At 33.6% G+C, this 20,629-nt stretch overlaps 2 protein-coding genes and 1 long non-coding RNA gene across 9 annotated transcripts; 1 reads left to right on the forward strand and 2 right to left on the reverse strand.

The window, feature by feature from the left end:
• Nucleotides 1-459: 459 nt before the first annotated feature.
• On the reverse strand, nucleotides 460-9,211 carry LOC141457739 (odorant receptor 94a-like). 3 transcript variants are annotated; one of them, XM_074134970.1, is made up of 9 exons: nucleotides 9,161-9,211; nucleotides 8,220-8,361; nucleotides 4,936-5,074; nucleotides 4,391-4,583; nucleotides 4,068-4,291; nucleotides 2,958-3,057; nucleotides 1,894-2,001; nucleotides 1,654-1,809; nucleotides 460-546 (listed from the first exon to the last, which is right to left on the reverse strand). In XM_074134970.1, exons 1-9 carry the CDS (start codon nucleotides 9,161-9,163, stop codon nucleotides 487-489), a joined length of 1,125 nt encoding a protein of 374 aa, XP_073991071.1. In that variant the 5' UTR covers nucleotides 9,164-9,211; the 3' UTR covers nucleotides 460-486. The 3 variants fall into 3 exon arrangements, with proteins under 3 accessions (XP_073991071.1, XP_073991073.1, XP_073991074.1); XM_074134972.1 differs by lacking the exons at nucleotides 8,220-8,361; nucleotides 9,161-9,211 and adding an exon at nucleotides 5,942-6,203; XM_074134973.1 differs by lacking the exons at nucleotides 8,220-8,361; nucleotides 9,161-9,211 and adding an exon at nucleotides 5,440-5,923.
• LOC141457740 (uncharacterized) lies at nucleotides 8,342-16,187 on the forward strand. Of its 2 annotated transcripts, none has more exons than XR_012460509.1 (3): nucleotides 8,342-9,445; nucleotides 11,902-12,562; nucleotides 13,253-16,187. It is a non-coding gene; the product is annotated as an uncharacterized lncRNA (long non-coding RNA). The 2 variants fall into 2 exon arrangements; XR_012460510.1 differs by having other exon boundaries at nucleotides 11,940-12,562.
• On the reverse strand, nucleotides 12,601-19,920 carry LOC141457738 (uncharacterized). 4 transcript variants are annotated; one of them, XM_074134967.1, is made up of 9 exons: nucleotides 19,766-19,920; nucleotides 16,961-17,102; nucleotides 16,456-16,594; nucleotides 16,001-16,193; nucleotides 15,680-15,903; nucleotides 15,189-15,288; nucleotides 13,744-13,851; nucleotides 13,505-13,660; nucleotides 12,601-12,725 (listed from the first exon to the last, which is right to left on the reverse strand). In XM_074134967.1, the coding sequence occupies exons 2-9, from the start codon at nucleotides 16,986-16,988 to the stop codon at nucleotides 12,666-12,668; spliced, it is 1,008 nt and encodes a 335-aa protein (XP_073991068.1). In that variant the 5' UTR covers nucleotides 16,989-17,102; nucleotides 19,766-19,920; the 3' UTR covers nucleotides 12,601-12,665. The 4 variants fall into 4 exon arrangements, with proteins under 4 accessions (XP_073991068.1, XP_073991069.1, XP_073991067.1 ...); XM_074134968.1 differs by lacking the exon at nucleotides 19,766-19,920 and adding an exon at nucleotides 19,166-19,759; XM_074134966.1 differs by lacking the exon at nucleotides 19,766-19,920 and adding an exon at nucleotides 17,969-18,705.
• Nucleotides 19,921-20,629: the final 709 nt, after the last annotated feature.

Genomic DNA, 20,629 nt, shown 5'->3' on the forward strand with positions numbered 1-20,629 from the left:
ACTAAACATCATTGCTTTAATTTTTATAATTGACTAGTCTATTTTTATGTTAATTTTTGTGTCACGTTGTTAATTTTATATTTATCAGTGCAATTGGAAATTAGGGATAGTACTCAATGTGTGTTAAAGAAATATAGTTTTGTTATTAACTGGGAAAGCTAACATTTAATGATATTTTTTAATGAATTGCGTGACATTTTTACTAATGCATAGGGTAAGTACAGAGACCGGAATCGGTGAACGAGTTGTTGGAATCGATTCCAACCCTGGAACTGATTCAAATCCAACGAGTCCAAAGACGGACTCGTTCTGCCCATCACTAGTGTTTATATCAATGTCTAAGTTTGCTTTTGTAACAGTGGAGAAGGAACGAAAGTCAAGGATCCAGAAGGTTATGATTTATTTAATCTTATTTTGATTTAAATTTGTAAAATAGAATAAACTTTATTTCAATACATTCTACATTTTTTGTTCGGCAGTACAATATTATTCTGAATTTTCCAAATTGTTGATCATGGCCAAATAGCTGTATATTCCTTGAGCTACCTGAAATTTAAAATTATCTTATGAGAAAAAAAAGTTGATTAAAGTGTTATTTTATTCCATAATGATGAAGAATTTTATGGCCAGCAAGCTTGCAAACCGTTTCATTAGTTTTCACGTTCGCCCTAAATGAAGATTGATAGAAATAACTAGCTGTGAAACTTCACTAATTGTGAAAACTTGTCAACTAGTTAATACTTAGAAAAGGCTTGTTTTTACCAAAGAGTATTAGCTTAATCCCACAAAAGATTTAAGTACTTCTAAAGAAGAATTAGTAATTGTTATTTTTTTCAAATGTTTTAATGTTGTAAAAATTGAGTTTGGGTAAACATTATGTGTGTTTGGGAAAGCGTTATTTTAATCAAAATGCTGAAAAATAAACCATGTGTCAGCTTGCAACAAGTTTCGTTGGTTTTCAACTAAACGAAATGAGTTTTAAGATTTATTAAAATAACTTACTGAAAAAAATCACTAATTATGAAGTCTTTTCATGAATTTAACATTTCGTAAGATGGCGTTGCTTTTACATTTTTGATTATTAGCACAACACCACCCAAGATCTTAAGTGCTTCTAAAGAAGTATTTGTAACTGTTATATTTTTCAACTTTTTTAACATTGTAAATCTTTTAAAAACAAATAACTGGAGAGTCATGAAATAACTCTCAAAATGAAAGCAGTAAATATTTGATAAAGAAAGGTTAGGACATTCAGAACACCGTCTGGTTGGTCGAAGGGTAAAACACAAATACTTTAGTAGTAAATAATCTCGTCTGGAGTGTTTGTGTGATAGTAGATGTACGCTTGGGGCATTAGGAGAACATCCGGGCAGCCATACTAGAAAGAAAAAAATATTTAGAGCAAGCGGACTCGCACCTAGGATCTCCGAAAGGGAGTCGTGTACAATGTTCACTAAACTAAATGTTTTCTATCAGTCTCAAAATCCTCTTTCTAAGGGTTTTGCGTGTTGTTGGGCTAGGACACCTGCAAGGAAGCCAACATGGCTAATAAAGAAGTGGCTGGACCAATTCCTTCTGTTGTTAAGCCTGTAGTTTACAATATTCTGTTTTGTTTAGAGTTCGAAAACAATGTTAGCAAAAAAGAATGATTACCGTAGCAAAACAAGCATTATTGAATGTAACCAATCGCCTATAACTTAAAGTTATTGGTTTAATGTTCAATATCTTCACAGTTAATAGATCTTTTCTCAATTTCGGCGATTTCTCATACCATGGTCCCCTGTATGAACTATTGTGTAGCATTTCCATCTGTGAACAGTCAGTAAAATTTAGATTTCTTATAAAATCAGAAAATAATAGGAAGTAAGTTCATTGTGTTTCTGATCTTATAACCTGGTTATTAATTTCCTGTCCACAAGAGCAAATTATGAACGGAGCTGAGACTGCCAGAAAGGATTTGTAAAGTAAATCAAACACCACTGGATCTTGTCGTCGAGCCGCCTGGAAATCAAATCTGGAATGAACACTCGCATAGCCATAAAATTTGAAGTCACTTCTAAATCCCAAAACAAATTTCATTATCAATTTTTTTGTGAACTATACATTACACTGAAATTACACTTCAGAAGGAATACTACCCTAATCCCGTCCTAGAAACTGGCTTAAAACTAATATTTCCCTCCGAAAAATTGTTGGAATAGAGGTTTTAAATCCAGATGTAATGTGTTTAGGGATTTTGAAGGAAACTGTGGTATTAATTTTCCAGTAAATCCCAATAATGAATAAATAGATAAAACAGATAAGCAACGTTGTTCTTCACGTTGAAATTTTCTGCAACCTCACAATTTGGACTAAATACTTTAACTTCCATAATTGTAGTTTTACAGTTATACTGAATTAGCACGTTAGTGTGAAGGTCAACCATCCCTTATTGGAATTTTCCATGAAAAACGATTGAAGATATAGATATACAAGTGTGCGATTAGTATAATTAGTTTAAAGAAAATTGTTGGCGCAATTTTTCAGAAAATCAGGTTACTGATAAGAATAACAAGTTAATGTCGCGTCCCCCAATTGCAGCAAACATAAAAAATTGAACATTTATACGGTTTTTGGTTACTGAGATTGCTGACCAAGCACACACCCATGAATTTGAGAAAAAAAAATAACTTTTTTCGTTTTTAGAGAACTTCAAAACACTCTTTCAGATGAAACTTTGGGATGGGTAAAAACAAAAATTGCAACAAAATAGCTGATTTACCTTTTTCGGGAAATTTCAGCAAAATAGATGCAATTATCTTTAAGTTTCCGGTTTAAGATATATACACGCATACACTATTTTATTAAAACTATTTTTTAGTTCTTAGAGAACCTCAAAACTCTATTACGAGTTTTGGGTACAAAGAAATAAAAAGTATGAATAGTATTAAAAAAAAACACACAAAATATCTATTTACCTTAATTAATGTATACCCGAATCCGCACGGCTGTAAAGATGACACTAAAATCTCAAAATACAATTGTCCAGAATGGATTTCATTACAAGTCTGTAACAATCTGAAATTTACAAAGAGAAAACATGATTTATTGTTTATTGAATGTACAGGAAATAAAGGAATCTTCAATTTACTAAAAATACGTAACTCTAATAAAGAACCGCTAGAAGGGGAACGGCAACATTCTACACTCTCGAGCTTCCGCCCTTATTTCCATGGATCTGTTAGGGCTAAGAAAATGTAATCGGGGCTGCTCGAAGATGAAGAGCTCTTTGCCTGAAAGGGACCCCCCTGACACTTACGCCCCGAGGTGGTTTTGAGTTGGAGGGCTAGTTAGTTATGGCCAACGTGCAACATGCTTGGTCCATACTATCTGAATGCAATCAGAGTATCCTATTTTCTGGTCAAGACAAACGACCAGCTCCTAGCGGTCCTCGCCATAACTGACCACGCTCTTGACCTGAACTGGACTAAGTACCTATTATGTTTCAAACTAGTTGGAATCGCTAGTTTGCCTATTAAGCGCCCTGACGATTGATTATCGGCTACGATTACTCCATGGCATGGAAAGCCCGTTCTGGCTATAATACTTGGAAAACCGATACCGCCACAGACTTTAATCTTCTATTCAAGTTACTCTACATTTTAGCACGTTCTTTTAGTCTGAGACAAATATTTGGAAATATTAACGACTTTTTATCGAACATCCCCAGCTATACTCTACAAAGTCTTCCATGTTAAGTCCTTAATTTTCTGTCACCAATAAAAATACTCAAAGGCAATCGCAGGCTTGGTATCATGCTTAAAGTAGAGAGTCCATCTTATCCAACACGTTGCCTGCTAACCCGACATGCTTGTTATGTATAAGATATTCACTTTTAAGTGGGTCGTAGGAGTGTCATTTATGTAGAAAATGTTTTGTAGAAATGAGGACGGATTTCATGGACGCATAAAAGCTGTGGCCAAATTGAATCCAGTTTTTATAGGAGTTCGTTGTGCTGAATAGTTAGCAAATGCTTCAATTAAGTTAGACGTACTGGAGACAACTATCTGACTGGAAATTGCACTTACTGCATTATTGCAAGGTGATGTCGATATGTGTTACTATCGATGATTCCATTGGTTTCCAATTTCGCCTGTAGTACTTTGATAAATCCTGACAATTCAAAGGTTATAGTGAATAGAAATATGATGTAGGAAGTGTAGAATACGCAAATAGTAATTGATAGAACTGTAGTGAAGAGCATGCCTCCAAGATATGGCCAGAATTCTTTCATATTCCAAGGTATCCACACCTGGACATTAAAGGTAAATAAAGAAATAAGAAATTTGAGAAAGGTTCATCAGAAAAAAGTAATTCAAAACTATTAGAATAAAACCACAATAATCCCTACTTGGAAGATTAAATGCGGTCGTTCAGACTGTGTGATATAATCAGTGAATATGTTGATGCCGAGTGACACAGCTGGGAAACTCATCATCAACAGGGCGTATCCGGTGTTCAACTTGAATAGAAATGATTCTGCGTCAATTATATGATGTTGATTGTCAATATCTTCCAGCAGTTCTGTGCGTAATTGTTCTAAACTGCAAAATAAAAAATATACTATATATAATTAAGCTAGTTGTTCTTCTTTAAAATATTTTGTTGCTAAATAATATAATGCATTAAATTTTTGAGAAAAACGCTCCAAGAACCTATGAAAAACTTAAATTATAATGTGAAATGGAAACTGATTCTGACAATAAAGGGAATTAAATTATAAATAAAGATTGTGTTAAAATTTGAAATCTTGAGGCCTAGTTATCAATCTACAAATATGGTAGACGAAGAGCGCATTGGGCTCACATCTAGGCCTAAATACAGAACAGAAATGCCGTTCATAAGAATTCATTTTAATTTGTCAAAGTTTTTTAGACGAGGAAGGTATCAGCTTACCTTTCAAACAGTTTGCGAATCTCTGCTTCATAGGAAAGGAAGTTTATAGCTTTTGCGTTGGTATGCACATAAATGACGGTAGCTGACATGGCCTGGATAAGTTCTTGCAGATTGCCGTCCCCCCAGAGGATTACCTTAACTAGAACATAAATAGGCGAGTTGGATTTTTAAAGATATTATGTATTATTTACCAAGGAAATATGAGCCAGCCTCTCTAAGAGCTTTTTCACATAGTAATTTATTATTTAAACAGAGACAGAGATATTCAAAGATGTTGATAGTCTTAGTTTCACTCTTCTAGGGGTTGAATAGGCTTGCACATTGCAGTGTGTGAGGAAGAGATTGTCAGTCTTGTGAGTATGAATGGCTAGAATTTTATTATTTTATTTATTTATTTATTGCTTGAACAAATACAAAATGGCAAGTCAAAATATTTCGAATCTTCGTAATACAAAAGTAAACGAAATTTTTAAATGACTGATATAATTTACGATCTGAACTTACACTGAACCTTACAATAAAATCCATAAATCTATCCCATAGCTCATCCTTCAGTGGAATAGTGCGAAAAATGCTAATCTTAGCACTTCCAAAGGAACTTCATTTCTGAATTTTCTCAATAGGTAAACTTTCAATATGGCTTTGCCAAGAGAGCTGACTGGCCAATGTAAGTCATAGAAACTGTGCCGTGTCACCATGCCCTCCTTCTTTGCAGATGCTGAATGTTACATTCTTTGACTTATCTTCATTTAACTTCAGCTTATTTTCCCTCAACCACTCTTTCAAACATAAAATATTTTTATGTGCGTCCTCTGTTCCCGTGGTAAGGTGCGTCCCTTTCGCGATAAGTGTTGTATCGTCTGCATACAGAATATTTCTGTTGGGAAGTACTATTCCCATGTCATTAATATAAATTAAAAATAACAATGGTCCCAACACAGATCCTTGCGGTACACCTCGCTTAATTTCTCTTATCACAGATTATTCATGATTAAAATGTACGTACTGTTTTCTAGAAGCCACGTATTCCCGGAAAAAGTTCAATGCAGTTCCTTTGATTCCATATTTTTCTAATTTCGATAGCAAAATTTCATGGGACACCATATCGAAGGCTTTACTCTGATTGCAAAAACTGACTATACATTTTTCTTTATTTTCATAAGCCTGCATTATTTCTTCTACAAGTTTACTGACTGCAACAACAGCACCATAACCTTCTCTGTAACCAAACGGAGTTTCAATAATCAAATTATTCTTTTCTAGGTGATGTAACAGCTGACCGGCCAATATTTTTTCTACTATTTTTGATAATACGGGAACCAAAGCTATTGGACGATAATTGTTGGGTTCGTCTAAGTTTCTTTTTTTATGAACAGGAATCACTTTTGCTATTTTCAATTCTGCAGGAAAACAACCTTCTGTAATGAAACGGTTTTAAGATTAGTGAGTGGTGATATATAAGAATGTACAGAATTCTTAATAAAGAAATTAAATAAGCCAAAGTGATCTTCGCTCTTCTTTCCTTTCATTCCCTTCACCACATCCAAGACTGCATTTTCACCGACTTCACATAATTTAAAATGCACTTGTGAGCGCCAGATACATACATATGTGATACAACATTAGGAGAGCTGTTAACCTGCACTAAAGAAGAGACTTGTAGCTGGTCCACAGGGAGTATTAAACTTTTCTTCACTAATAGAAATAAAGCTATCGCAAAGCCTCTTCAACTTCCATGCCGCTTTGTTATTGTTCCCCGACTTCTTTAGGAAATCCCCATTGTTAATTTTTTTTTTTAGCGTTGTATAGATTTTGCCTGTATGATTTGTTTAATTTAATTTGTACCTGTTAGAGTGTTCGCTAGAGTTCACAGATTTTCATAATTCAGACATCAGAACTAGTCCATCCCGCTGTCTCTTTAATTCATCAATGTACCAGACTTTCTCAAATGTTTTTTTTTTTCTCTGGTAGCTCTTAACTCTCGGAAAGCTATGATTGTAGCAGTTAATTAACGTAGACAAAAAAATGTTAAAATCTTCCTTTGCATCACCTGTACTTAATATCAAATCCCAGTTAATCTGGTTCATTAGGAAAGTAAATACATTAAAATGTTCCTCTTTATTAATCTAACCCATCTAATATTTTTCTGTTTTTTTAATTGTTTCAGCTATGCTAATATATTATACGAGATGATCACTTATACTACCCCATTTCAAACTGAAATTTATTATTATATTATCTAAATAAGAATTAAGCCGAGTGTTTTCAGTAGTTGTTATAACAAATCCATAACTATTTATTTCTAAAATCAGACAACAACTTATTACCAGTTAAAAACTGAATGTTGAAATCACCTAATATCACAGCCTTTTTCTTAAAATTACTTTTATAATTAAATAGTTTATCTATTCTATCAATAAATATATCACAGTCATAATTTTCTACACTCTCTAGCGGTAACTTCACAAACTGATTCTATTGCTAAACAGTTAACTTTCTTTTAAACTTTAAAGTCTAAACTATATTTAAAAAATATTGCCACTCCTCCATGGATAGCCCGTTTACGACAAAAATACAGATGCCAGACAATATCCATTGCGAATATATAAACCTTTTTGACTTGTCTTTAGCCAGTGTTCAGACAAACATAGAATATCATAGTTCTGTTGTTTTGGTATAGTTTCTAAGAGTGCCAGCTTATTGCTTAAGCCTTGGACAATCTGTTGTAGCAATTTTATTAACTTTAGCTCGGGAATGTCTGGATTGTGTATATGTTTGTGTGTTTTTAGTCATTCATGAGCAGTTGTCTGAACTTGTCTAAGTTGCCTCGTCAGTGAATTACCAGTTGTAACTCAAATTTATTTATAGTCTTATGTTACTCGATGTCGTAGAGGAAATATCTTGTAGAGCAGTAACGTGCAGGAGTATTTCTGTTTATCTTCAAATTTAAAAATTGCATCATTATTCTTTATAGAGAGCCATGTATGCCCTAAGTTTAAAATTAATTATTTAAAAAATCTTTTTTTTAAGGCGTGACATCAAGTAAAGATTAAGGCGCCCAAAGCTTTTTTTTTTTTTAGTGCACTACCGGTTTCCGAACAGTGTTCTCTCGTTACAGACAACACTGTCCATCACCGGACAGTTTGACCAGTAAGAAGCTCCTAGGAAGAGAAAATCTGAGGGCCAGCAACTAGATTCCGACTTAGGATCTTCTTTTGAAAATCAATACGCTAACCACTTAGCTCTTACCCATTAATATTTTTTATTTATATAATTCTAATTACTTGCTCCTAGTCCTACTGCGTTCAACATGATCAGATGATAAGCCGAAAGTAGAATGGACCATGGTCTTCCTTCTTGGCTGAATAGGCCAGCATATTTAAGACAGTTGCAGCAGATCCTTACTGGAGTAATATCCTTAGAGATCTAACAGAACAAAAGTAAAAGTTCAGTGTTTTGGTTTGATGTAGAGAAAAGTGTCGGATTTGAGAACCTTCAGAACCAGGTTGCTCGGTTTCTCAACACCCCGAAAAAATCATTCAATTGAATATTTTACTATCATCACAACAATAATGTTAATAATCGGGATAACCCGATAAACTATGTTATTACACAAAACTAACTATTTATGAGGAAACCTAATAAGCTAAAATATCAGCGAAAATCTAAATTTTGAATTGTGTTGTTAACACTGGTCTACAGCTGAATGCAAGGTTGTTTAGGTTCACAGTGAGATTGCAACCAATCCTAGATGAACGAAACCGGGAAACTTTGAAGTTCAATGTGCTTGATTAACTTTCAAAATGTACCATCAAATTTCGATCTGTGCTACAGTGATTGTTTGTTTGAACGCTAGTTGCCAATTTTATTGTTTAATTGGTCTGGACTTAATACCAGATTTGGATTGGGAATTATATTTACACTTTATTCGTTTAAAATGATAAATTTTTTATTAATTCTTAAATATCTGATTAATATTTAATTAATTTATGACAACAGATCAGACACTTCGCCTGTTAAAGAAGCGACTTTTTGACTGTGAACTACGAAAATAAGATCCTTTACTCCTGCTATAATTTTGTTTTTTATAATTTTAGTAAGATGTGCCCTGATCAGATTTTTATTCTAACATAAATTAACAATCATGAATTAAACTTAACTTTTAACATATTTAATAACGCACGAATTTTAAAAAATACTAGTGATAAAGTATAGTTTTACAGACCATTTGTTCGCTCGTTCTGAAGTTGGTCAGTAGCTACTGGAGTTGGGCCAGTACTGGTCACCCGTTAAATAACCAATAAAAAAAAGCAGCAAGTAAACCGCATCAATCGTTCATTAATGATTACCTTGCCAACAAGGTCTTTCATTAAATATTTGATGACAAGCTGTATAATATCAGTGTTTATCTTCTTTAAGAAACTATTTATTAAGTTGTCAATAATTCTGTGGTTGATCGGCCGCTAAAAACCCACAATTACAGCCTCTTGTTGACTGGAGAAATACCTGGGTACGTACTTGGATATTATGTTGATTACATGTAATTGCTATGAAATTGTTCGTAATTTCCTTATCTGTAATATTGCTATGTTTTTCTAGTAATAGTTTATGATATTAGTTCTCTTTGAACTTTTCTAGATATTGAATGTCACTATTTTTTCTTTATATTTTGTTTCAATGCTTTATTATGTATTAATTTTTTTTTTTTTTTTAATTTATTTATGTATTTGGATGAATCCTGTTAAATCCGTGATGTTCTTGTAATGTATAAGTTTATTTAGTCACTCACTTCAATGAGGGATTTCCATAGCAATGGCATTCTCGTCTCCATCGGAAAGAGCTCCTCCTACATTTCTTCTTTCCGATTGTCCTTCCGCCTACACATCCACAATAAAGTTGAAAATTCGACCATGATAGTGGTTCCGGTAGTTCCTAATAGTTAACTTCACTTTTCTGCCCAAACTCATCCGTTTTCTATGTTGATTGGCAACAACTTAATTTAAGTACCCACTGCAGGATTTCCAAAGAAAGGCTAGGAAATCCACTTCAATTTCCATACCAGATGTTCGTGTAATATCATGATCAAACATTACATCATCATGGCAAATGGCTGAGTGAACTCATTAAGAATCTGTCAATAAGAACCGATTTGCTGATGGGTATTTTGCTGAGGCGATGAGAGTTGCGGTCAGAGTATCAAGGAAATTCTTTTCTTCTTTATTGAAATGTGGTAGTACAAGCATGGTACTTTACAGAAGAAGGAGTCCATATACATATGATGATTATTACTGATGATTGAATGGTCAAACAACACTGGTGTTTGTCTATTGTTAAACCAATTTGCTTTCTGTATCACCAATGAAGGGAGGTGAAACCATCTTTTATGGTGATCTTATAACTAAGAAACAAAGGATACAAACCAAAGCGCTGCAAGGGTTAATGGCAGTGACGTTACCTGTTTGATAAGAAGTTTACTTTCCTATACATTGTTCATGTGATCAACCTGTCCTTCTCAATTTTCATCTTAGAGATAACACTCAGGTTATCTATATTTTGGATCTGTAAGTTAGGATATCTTCTTTAGTGGAAGAGTAAAATTCCCTTTATAAAATTTCTCTGTGCAACTAGAGCTTCTCTAATGAACAGATTGGACATTGTATTTGCCATTGCCCATACCCTTCATCTTCATCCATTTCCTTTAACGTCATCATGCTTTTTGTGTCCTTTACTTTAGACCTTCTTGTCCTTTTCCTATTATAGCAAAGTTATATCCTGCTAATTTACTTTTATTATTCACTCAGCTTCTCTAACAGGTTTCCTGTATAGAATACATCCACAGTTCACCTATTTATCTTAAAAAAAACTGCGATAAAAAAAAAAACTGATATTGGTCCTGTTTGAGCCCCTTTTGAATAGATCCCACTTAAGAGACAGTAATCCTAAAATCAACCCCATCTTCCACTTTAGAGATTTATCAGCAGTCCAACTCGCTACTTATATTAACAATTAAATACAGCGAGAGCATGTGGAAAGCACTGCAAGGATGAATAGAAAAGAATATTGTAGATTATAAAGGGAGTGGCTATTAGACAACCTAAAAGTATGGCTCCCTAGAGTAACAGGTGTTAGCGCCTGTTGAATGTACGTATAACTGGTGACTGAGGGTGGTGCTATGAAGTCGGGTTTGTCTGCGGGCACGCTGTAGTTACAGCCCTCGTGTGTGCTGTATAAGTATCGATTTATACTGGGTGGGTTACCCGCAAGGACGCCAAGAATCACTACAAGTGGCTGGTCCACTTTCATTTTCAAGGTTATAGGAAACGTAAGTCACAAATGAAGCAGTTGATGCTTTTTTGAACGTGGAATGTCTGTTAAGGCACTTAAAAAAAATCATCATTTGTACTTACTCACGGAAATACTTTTTTAAAAAAAACTATAAAGTTACACTTCCGTTCATCATATTTAGGTGGAAACCTCAAAAATCTGAAGCGATAATAGTTGCAAAATGAAATATATCGAATAGTTTTGAAAATCCTAGACTCTCTTTCATGGGGTCAGTTACTCTCCCAGTTGCAGAGAGTGTAATTCATTCGTTTAAGTAAAACTCTGAAACTGTCCACCCTCATATTACTCATAACTTTTTTTAAGAAACCTTATCTTAGTTTCGTGAAGGTTACTTTTACCAAACTCTTCCTGGTTCACGCTGTAGCCTTAGACGAAAAGAAATATATGTGGAAAGTTACACCGCCTCACTTAGTATTTTGGTCATTCATATGCTGAGGAATTTCCTTTTAACAGTCGAGAACAGTTTCCCCAACATTAATTTAATTTCAATATAACATCAATTTCCCCCACTCTAACATTAAATTATCTTATCGTCCTGTAATGTTCTTGACCTTCGCAAATAAGCGCTTTTTAAAGCAAGTAACAGCCAAATTCCTATTAATATCAAACCTACTGTTTCAGTGCAATTCCGGCATTCAGATAGTGCTCTTTCGTTACAGACAACATTGCCCATCACTAAGAAGGCTGCTAGGATGAAAGAATCTAAGGGGCCAACAGCTGGATGAATTTACCTTATTGTCTAGTAGCCACCAAAGGCTTTTTTTTCCTGTAATATATTTTTATTTAATTGTATTTAGTTACTTCACCTGAACCCATTAAATTAAAAGGTATGTCCAATCATCTCTTCTGCGATGATGAAGACAAACAATCAATTTCGGTTCATTACGAGAGTACTATTGTACATCTAATAAATTAGATTTTACGGCTTAAAAAAATCAATTCTTCATCCTGAGACTTCTTTTTGAATCAGTGTTTAATAAGCCTTAGTCCCACCACCTCCCAATTAAGAACAAAATTTTGCTTTGCAAAGTACATATATGTTACTTTTGGATGACGCTGGTTCAAACGCAGTTATTCACTGCAGTTATACTCCTTTTTGCTCATTTTAAAATGAAGATGCGATCCGGATGCATCTAGCTGAACAAACCACTCTACCCAAATGCTGTTTATGTCCTTTTCTAAGTTTCCACCCTAACACTGGAGAAGGAACTTTATTTACAACCTTCAGAAGAAAGAAATTCCTTTGAGAGAGGCGCACTACATTCTAAAGACGAGGGAACAAGTGAGTTATAATTTCATTAAATCTTATTTTGATTTAAATTAGTTTGTAGAATAGAATAACTTTATTTCGATACAATCTACATTGTTAGCTCGACAGTACAATATTATTCTGAATCTTCCAAATTATTGATCATAGCCAAATAGCTGTATATTCCTTGAGCTACCTGAAATTTAAAATTATATTATGAGAAAAAAAAGTTTATTAAAGTATTGTTTTATTCCATAATGATGAAGAATTTTATGGCCAGCAAGCTTGCTAACCGTTTCATTAGTTTTCACGTTCGTCCTAAATGAAAATTAATAGAAATATCTTGCTGTGAAACTTCACTGTGAAAACTTCTCAACTAGTTAATACTTGAAAAAGGCTTGTTTTTACTAAAAAAATAGCACAATCCCATTCAAGATTTATGTACTTCTAAGGAAGGATTAGTAATTGTTATTTTTTCAAATGTTTCAATGTTTTAAACATTGTTTGGGAAAACGTTATTTATGTTTTGGGATCAAATAACTGGAAGGTCATGAAATAACATAACTCATAACATGAAAACAGGTAATAAATTATTTGCCAATTTCGGACATTCAAAACATCGTCTGGTTGGTCCAAGGGTTAAACCTAATTACTTTCACACTAAATAATCTCTGTGATTAGCGTGTTTTTTTCTGATCTCTGAGGTCACCTGGTCTTTTTCAGTGCTGGACGGATCTCGGTGTTTCCAAAGTTATATACCACACAGGACAGCTCCTAGGAAGAAGAAATTTAAGAGCAGACCGACAAGAACTTCGAGAACTTGGGATTCTAGAGCACTAATCACTGAACTAATCGCATTCTATCAATCTCTTAATTCCTCCATGTGCAAAGACTAAACTAACTTCGTTAGTTCCCGTTGTAAACTTTCTAGTCCACAATAATCTGTATTGTTTAAAGTTGGAAATGAATGATTACCGTAGCAAAACAAGCATTATTGAATGTAACCAATCGCCTGTAACTTAAAGTTATAGGTTTAGTGTTCAATATCTTCATGATTAGTAGATCCTTTCTAAATTTTGGCGATATCTGATACCATGGTCCCATGTAAGAACTATTGTGTAGCATTTCCATCTGTGGACAGATAAAATCGGAAAATGTAAAAAGTAAGTTCATTGTGCTTCTACTGAACAATAACTTCAACTTGATCTTATAACCTGGTTACTAATTTCCTGTCCACAAGAGCAAATTATGAACGGCGCTGAGACTGCCAAAAAGGATTTGTAAAGTAAATCAAATACCACTGGATCTTGTCGTCGAGCCGCCTGGAAAACAAATCTGGAATGAACGATTGCACGACCTACTTTTATTCTCGAGGATCTGAGTCATACATTACAAACTACGAGTTTCAAAACCCATTTTAATCTAACTAATTAATTGTGATAGTTGGGGGAAGGTATTTTGCAGGCAGTAAAGTTGCTGTTACTAATACAAGTTGCAATAACTTGTTCTTAAATTGGGTATACCAGTTATAATTTACATTATTATAATTGCAACTATCGATTACTAAAGAATTAAATACAATTTTTGGTAACCGCTGGTCAGTCATAGTTTGTATTTTAATGTACCAAGAGACCATTCTTTTCATTACTTCAGACTCTGGATGAGGGAGACCAGTTTCCAATCTAATGAAATGACTGGGAGTTAGATGAGGTAAATGATAAATATTTTTAACACAATTGTTTAGGACTTTATCAAGATCACGAAGGCGCCACGGTAGCCGAGCGGTTAAAGGCGAGACCTGCAAAGCTAATATGCATTGTGGTACTGGGTTCGATTCCCGGTCTTTAGACCTTGCATTTTATTTAATGGTTAATAAAAGAAATTTAAAGTAAAGTATGTTTGCTAGTCGCCTCCGTCCACGACACCTAATTGGTAGTTGGACGTTAAGCCCCGCCTGAAAAAATAGGCGATTGCTTTACTTTACTTTTACTTCAAGATCACGACTGTACATGGGAGCCCAGACTTCAGCTCAGTAAAGTAGAGAACCGTTTACTATACTCTTATAGAGTCACTCCTTAGAAGCCCATGAATCAGACTTAGTCTTAATCAGAATATTTTTAACAACAGAGGATGCATACTCCGGTTTTTTAATGAACACCTGACTGGTCTGCCCAAACATTCCGGAAGAACTAAATTGGACGCCAAAATATGTATAAGAATTTAAAACCTCAATAATGTGATTATTGTAAACAAGCGGTTTAAATATTTTGTTTCTTTCAGCTTTATTTCCATTTATATCCTGACATACATCATCCTGAAATAACGATATGAGGGAAACCTACCCTCATCCTGCCACACTACTGGCTTAAAAAAGAATATTCCTCGACAACTTATTGAAAGAACAGTAATGGGACCAGTTGCACGTAATGCATATCGCCAAGTTCTGAAATAAATCGCAGCAGCGATTTTCGGGAAATTTCAGCAAAATAGATGCAATTATCTTTAAGTTTCCGGTTTAAGATATATACACGCATACACTATTTTATTAAAACTATTTTTTAGTTCTTAGAGAACCTCAAAACTCTATTACGAGTTTTGGGTACAAAGAAATAAAAAGTATGAATAGTATTAAAAAAAAACACACAAAATATCTATTTACCTTAATTAATGTATACCCAAATCCGCACGGCTGTAAAGATGATACTAAAGTCTCAAAATACAATTGTCCAGAATAGATATCATTACAGGTTTGTATCAATCTGAAATTTGCAAAACAAATCAGTTACAGTAAAGTGATTACCCTGAAAGTACCCTTCGCAATGTTGCACTAAATGTACGTATGATACACTGTAACGTGAGCCTAGTCGGAAAACGGTTCTTTTCTCCTAGTTTTCCCTTCACCTCCGGGATTGTGGAGGTGTTGTGAAGTTGCAGGGATTAACTTCAATGTCACCTTTCTAGTTACCTACTATATAAATTACCAATCAAGTGATTTTTATCGATTTTATTCAAACCTCAAATATAAGAAATTATGTTAGAATTATTTGTAGGTAAATTAGATAAACGAATTGAATGCAGTTTTTAAAGAAGTCCGTTCTGTATTGTATTAATTATGTGGGAGATTACAATCTGATTGGAAGTTGCACTTACTGCATTACTGCAAGGTGATGTCGATATGTGTTACTATCGATGATTCCATTGTTTTCCAATTTCGCCTGAAGAACTTTGATAAATCCGGACAATTCAAAGGTTATAGTAAATAAAAATATGATATAGGAAGTGTAGAAGATGCAACTTGAAATAGAAAGAACAGTAGTAAAGAGCATGCCTCCAAGATATGGCCAGAATTCTTTCATACTCCAAGGTATCCACACCTGGGAATTCAAGGTAAATAAAGAAATAAGAGATCTGTGACAGATTCAGAAAAACGTAATTCAAAACTATAGGAATAAGAACCACACTAATCCCTACTTGGAAGATTAAATGCGGTCGTTCAGACTGTGTGATATAATCAGTGAATATGTTGATGCCGAGTGACACAGCTGGGAAACTCATCATCAATAGGGCGTATCCGGTGTTCAACTTAAATAGAAATGATTCTGCGTCAATTATATGATGTTGATTGTCAATATCTTCCAGCAGTTCTGTACGTAATTGTTCTAAACTGCAAAATAAAAGAATGTACAATTAGGTTACTTTACTGAATTGAATTGCATTCCACAAAAGAAATAAAAAATATAATCTATGAGAAAAACGCTCCAAGAATCAAGTTATTAAATGCTTTGGAATCAAATAATATTTAAAGTACGCTCTGATGTTCTAAACTTAAAAACAGAATACAATCCTTAATTTTCATTATGGATTCATTTTTAATAAGTGCTTTACTTTGTTTTCCAAAATTATAAGGAACAAAAATTGTAGCTTACCTTTCAAAAAGCTTGCGAATCTCTGTTTCACAGTACAGTATTTTTATAGCTTTTGCGTTTATATGTACGTAAATGATGGTAGCTGACATGGCCTGGATTAGTTCTTGCAGATTGCCGTCCCCCCAGAGAATTATCTTAACTAGAACATAAATAGGCTAGTTGGAGTTTTGTGGTCTTAAGGTGATTCTTAATTATTATTTAACAATTAAATATGGATCAGCTCACTTATTGTTTTACACACAGTGATCTATTTTTTAAATGGTGTTCGAGATCTTCTAAGATATTGGCCAATTCTCTGTTCCAGACCTAGGAAAAGATCTAAATGGATTTTTTTGGAACGAAACTATCATTTGAACGCCCTATTTTCCTCTATTGGAGGCTTGAAGGAAGCAAAATTTTAGGGCAGCAAGATTCCAACTCAGGATCTCCGTGTGGGAATCAAATATGCTAACCACTGAACTAATCCTTCACCTATTATTATTAGCAATATTATTATTGTAATTACTTGCTCCCAGTCCTATTGCGTTCAACATGATCAGATTGTACGCTGTGAGTAGAATGGACCAGGGTCTTCCTTCTTGGTTGAGTAAGCCAGCATATGTAAGGCAGTTGTAGCAGAATTTTACCGGAGTAGTATCCTTAGAGATCTGTGAGAACAAGACAGAAGTCAAAAGTTTAATTTTTGGTTTGATACAGAAAAGATTAAAAAAAGTTTTAACTCTTTAATCTAGTCTGCGTTGTAACAAAAATCAGTGTATTATTATTACTTTGTCATTTATTAAAAACGTATGATAAAAAGTTTGTTCTTTTATTTTAAATTCCTTTGAGGCATCCACCAGGTGTAGTAGAACTTCTTCCAGAATTTACTTTATAGACAGAGAAGAGATCATGGAATGAATATGAAGGCATAGTTTTTGCTACACCGAAGATACAAAACTAGGAACCAAACTAACTCTTCAGCTCAACATCTCCACATGTGCTACTGGCCAAATCTACGTTCATTGGCAATGCATTAAAAGCTTAATGCATCCATAATTCCTGAGTCTAGCAGTTGCTCGACACAATCATTCAAATAGCATCCTAATCTTGTTGGAATAGTACTCTAGTAAATTTAGAAGGAATATTATAATTTATTTGGGTTGTTTATTTTTTTACAAAGGAGAAGTTATTATCTGACATATCTGGCAACAGAGCTCCTTTACAGCTCATCTAGCTGAACGCGTTTCAATATTTGAAAAGTTTTGCCCATCATTTTCTAATAACTTGGAAGATTTTATTTGATTTGAGAAATCTGGGGAATCTATGACAACAGATCAGACACTTCGCTTGTTAAATGATCGACTTTATGACGATCAACCACAAAAACTCCCTTACACCTGCTGTAAATATGTGTCCTGATCAGATTTTTATTTTTACATAAATTAACAATTTTGAATTAATATTTAACGTTAACTATTTAATAACTCACGAATTTTAATAAAAAGTACTAGTGATAAAGTATAGTTTTACAGACCATTTGTTCGCTCGTTCTGAAGTTGGTCAGTAGCTACTGGAGTTGGGCCAGTACTGGTCACCCGTTAAATAACCAATAAAAAAAAAGCAAGTAAACCGCATCAATCGTTCATTAATGATTACCTTGCCAACAAGGTCTTACATTAAATATTTGATGACAAGCTGTATAATATCGGTGTTTATCTTCTTTAAGAAACTATTTATTAAGTTGTCAATAATTCTGTGGTTGATCGGCCGTTAAAAACCCACAATTACAGTCTCTTGTTGACTGGAAAAATATCTGGGTACGTACTTGAATATTATGTTGATTACATGTAATTGCTATGAAAGTGTACACAATTTCTTTAGAATATTTATCTTCTCCATCCTAAGCGTCTCTCTTTTCTTTTTTTAAATCTTCCCTCAGGTAATTCTTCAACTTTTGTTTTTTTATTCTTTATCTTCTATTTTACTTATGTAATGGGTGTTGAATTCAAAAAATTGTTTCCGGCCTTTTTTTAATTTTTTATTTCATTATTTTTTCTCGACGTTTCGTGATGTTTTAGCCAGCTTAATCCAATAGTTTGACCAACCACTTTTTTTTTACAGATTCATTTTTTCGTTATAGATTACGTTCATTACTTTATTGATTTTATGTTTTTAAATTTTATGTATATTTGTTTTTATAGAATTGCTTAATTTGATTTTATGAGGGCCTGGGATACGACGTAATGGATCTTTGAGGAAGCATCTGCAAAGATGTACAAATTATTGTTATGGGGGAAAAAAAAAAGGTATTTTCAGCGAACTTTCATTGTTGTATTAACCAAAGAATTATTCTTCTTTCTACAAGCTTCTGGTTTTTAGGTATTTAAAAATCCAATAAAGAACTAGTATTTGAACAAAAGATTAAAATTCTAAAAATTATAATCTGAAGCGACGATAGCACTAATCAGTTCATCAGAAGGAAACTTTATTTTGTTTTACACAAAAATAAAGAGGATGCTGTCAAAGTACAACAGCTAGCTAGTTACCGTTTATTTATCAGATCTAATATATTAAACGACAGAAAATGCTCTACTTGAATTGTGATACCAACGGCTTCTTTAATGCAGTAAGTAGATCGAATTATCGCTAAGAAATAAAACTGTCACAGTTGGCATTGAAGTATGGAAGAACAATAGATAAATAACTATATAAAAACAAATGTGTAGCAGACCTCTGCAACATGAGGCAATAGCTATCCATTATCTTAAGTATACAGGTGATGATGTAGAATTTCGTGGGAGTTCAGGATTCAGTCAGAACCTCCAGATCCGTGCTTTTAATCGCAACCCTATTAGGCAGTACACAAATCTTGCACCAGATAAGAGACACTCTTCTTCCCTAACTTTTCTTTGAGATAGGGAATATACTTCTCAAAACTTGTTTTTCTATCCGCTATCGTCTTTGATCGCTTGGTACTGATTATTGTTTTCAAAGCGCACTATAGGATCTCCATAACAAAAACTTAGTTTAAAAAGCTAAGTATAAGATTATTGTTTTCAAAGCGCACTATAGGATCTCCTTAACAAAAACTTGACAGTTTGAAAAGCTAAGAAATAAAACTGTCACAGTTGGCATTGAAGTATGGAAGTTAATGAAACAATAAAAGGTACACAAATCAGCAAGTACCCAACATTTCATTAATACTTCTGTTGAGGTGGTGTATAAATAAAACTATGTTTCTGAAAAGAATATGCTAACAATAGTTTAATAATATTACATAGCTGTTCAATAATAAAAGCTTAATAATATGGATTAAAATGTGTTATTATACTCATTCGTTAAGTCCACTGCAACGTAAAATGCACTTCACCGAGTAAAGGCGGGACTCTCTGTATTTATTGTAACCTTCCAATCGCGATAGTTTTGTTACTATCGATAAGCAGTTGTTATAAGTTCACAGGAGGTAGTCCCTCCGTTACACTTCTAATATCATTTAAGTAATTTGACCGTATTAAATTTTCATTAATATTTTTTAGAATTTATTAGAATCACAGACCCTTAAGCTGACTGTTTCAACTAAAAAATATTTGTTCAGTAAAGTGTAGTACCCAATTAACTTAGATTGTTTGTAACAAAAGGTATTAAACTATTCATGCACATCTTTTTTAACAGACGATAGAAAAAACAATTATCATGTTAATTATAAAAAAAATAAATTATAGTTACAGCTATAAAGAAGAATTTGCCCTAAATTATAAAGAATATATGGGAATTTTATCTTTTATAGAGAAAGAGAACAAAATTGTCAAACTTGGGTGTTTTCAACGTTACGCTTTTTCGGGCACACTTTGAAGATCAACCCTTATACAACGGTCCTACCTGACAGTTTTAATTATTCTAGTGTACCTACAACTGACGCCAATAGATAAATAATTTAGACAACAATTTCTTTTGAGAAATTAAAAGTAATTAAGCAACCGCTGAGCTGCAAACTTTCCATATAGTCTACAATGCCATTTAGTGCCTGGCAATTTAAATTTAAGGCACTACTGTGTTTTATCTGTTCCCGACCTTTCTTGCTGTGAAATGTTGAAGATTGTGTAAACATAAGGGGGAAGCTGCTTTAGAAGAGAGTTGTGATTCAATATGCCATCTAACCACCAAATAACTACCTTTTCTTTACTGTGATATTTGT

The sequence above is a fragment of the Rhodnius prolixus genome, unplaced genomic scaffold, assembly GCF_049639745.1.
Source record: "Rhodnius prolixus isolate KJV_2025 unplaced genomic scaffold, Rpr scaffold_5, whole genome shotgun sequence".
Lineage (NCBI taxonomy): Eukaryota > Metazoa > Arthropoda > Insecta > Hemiptera > Reduviidae > Rhodnius > Rhodnius prolixus.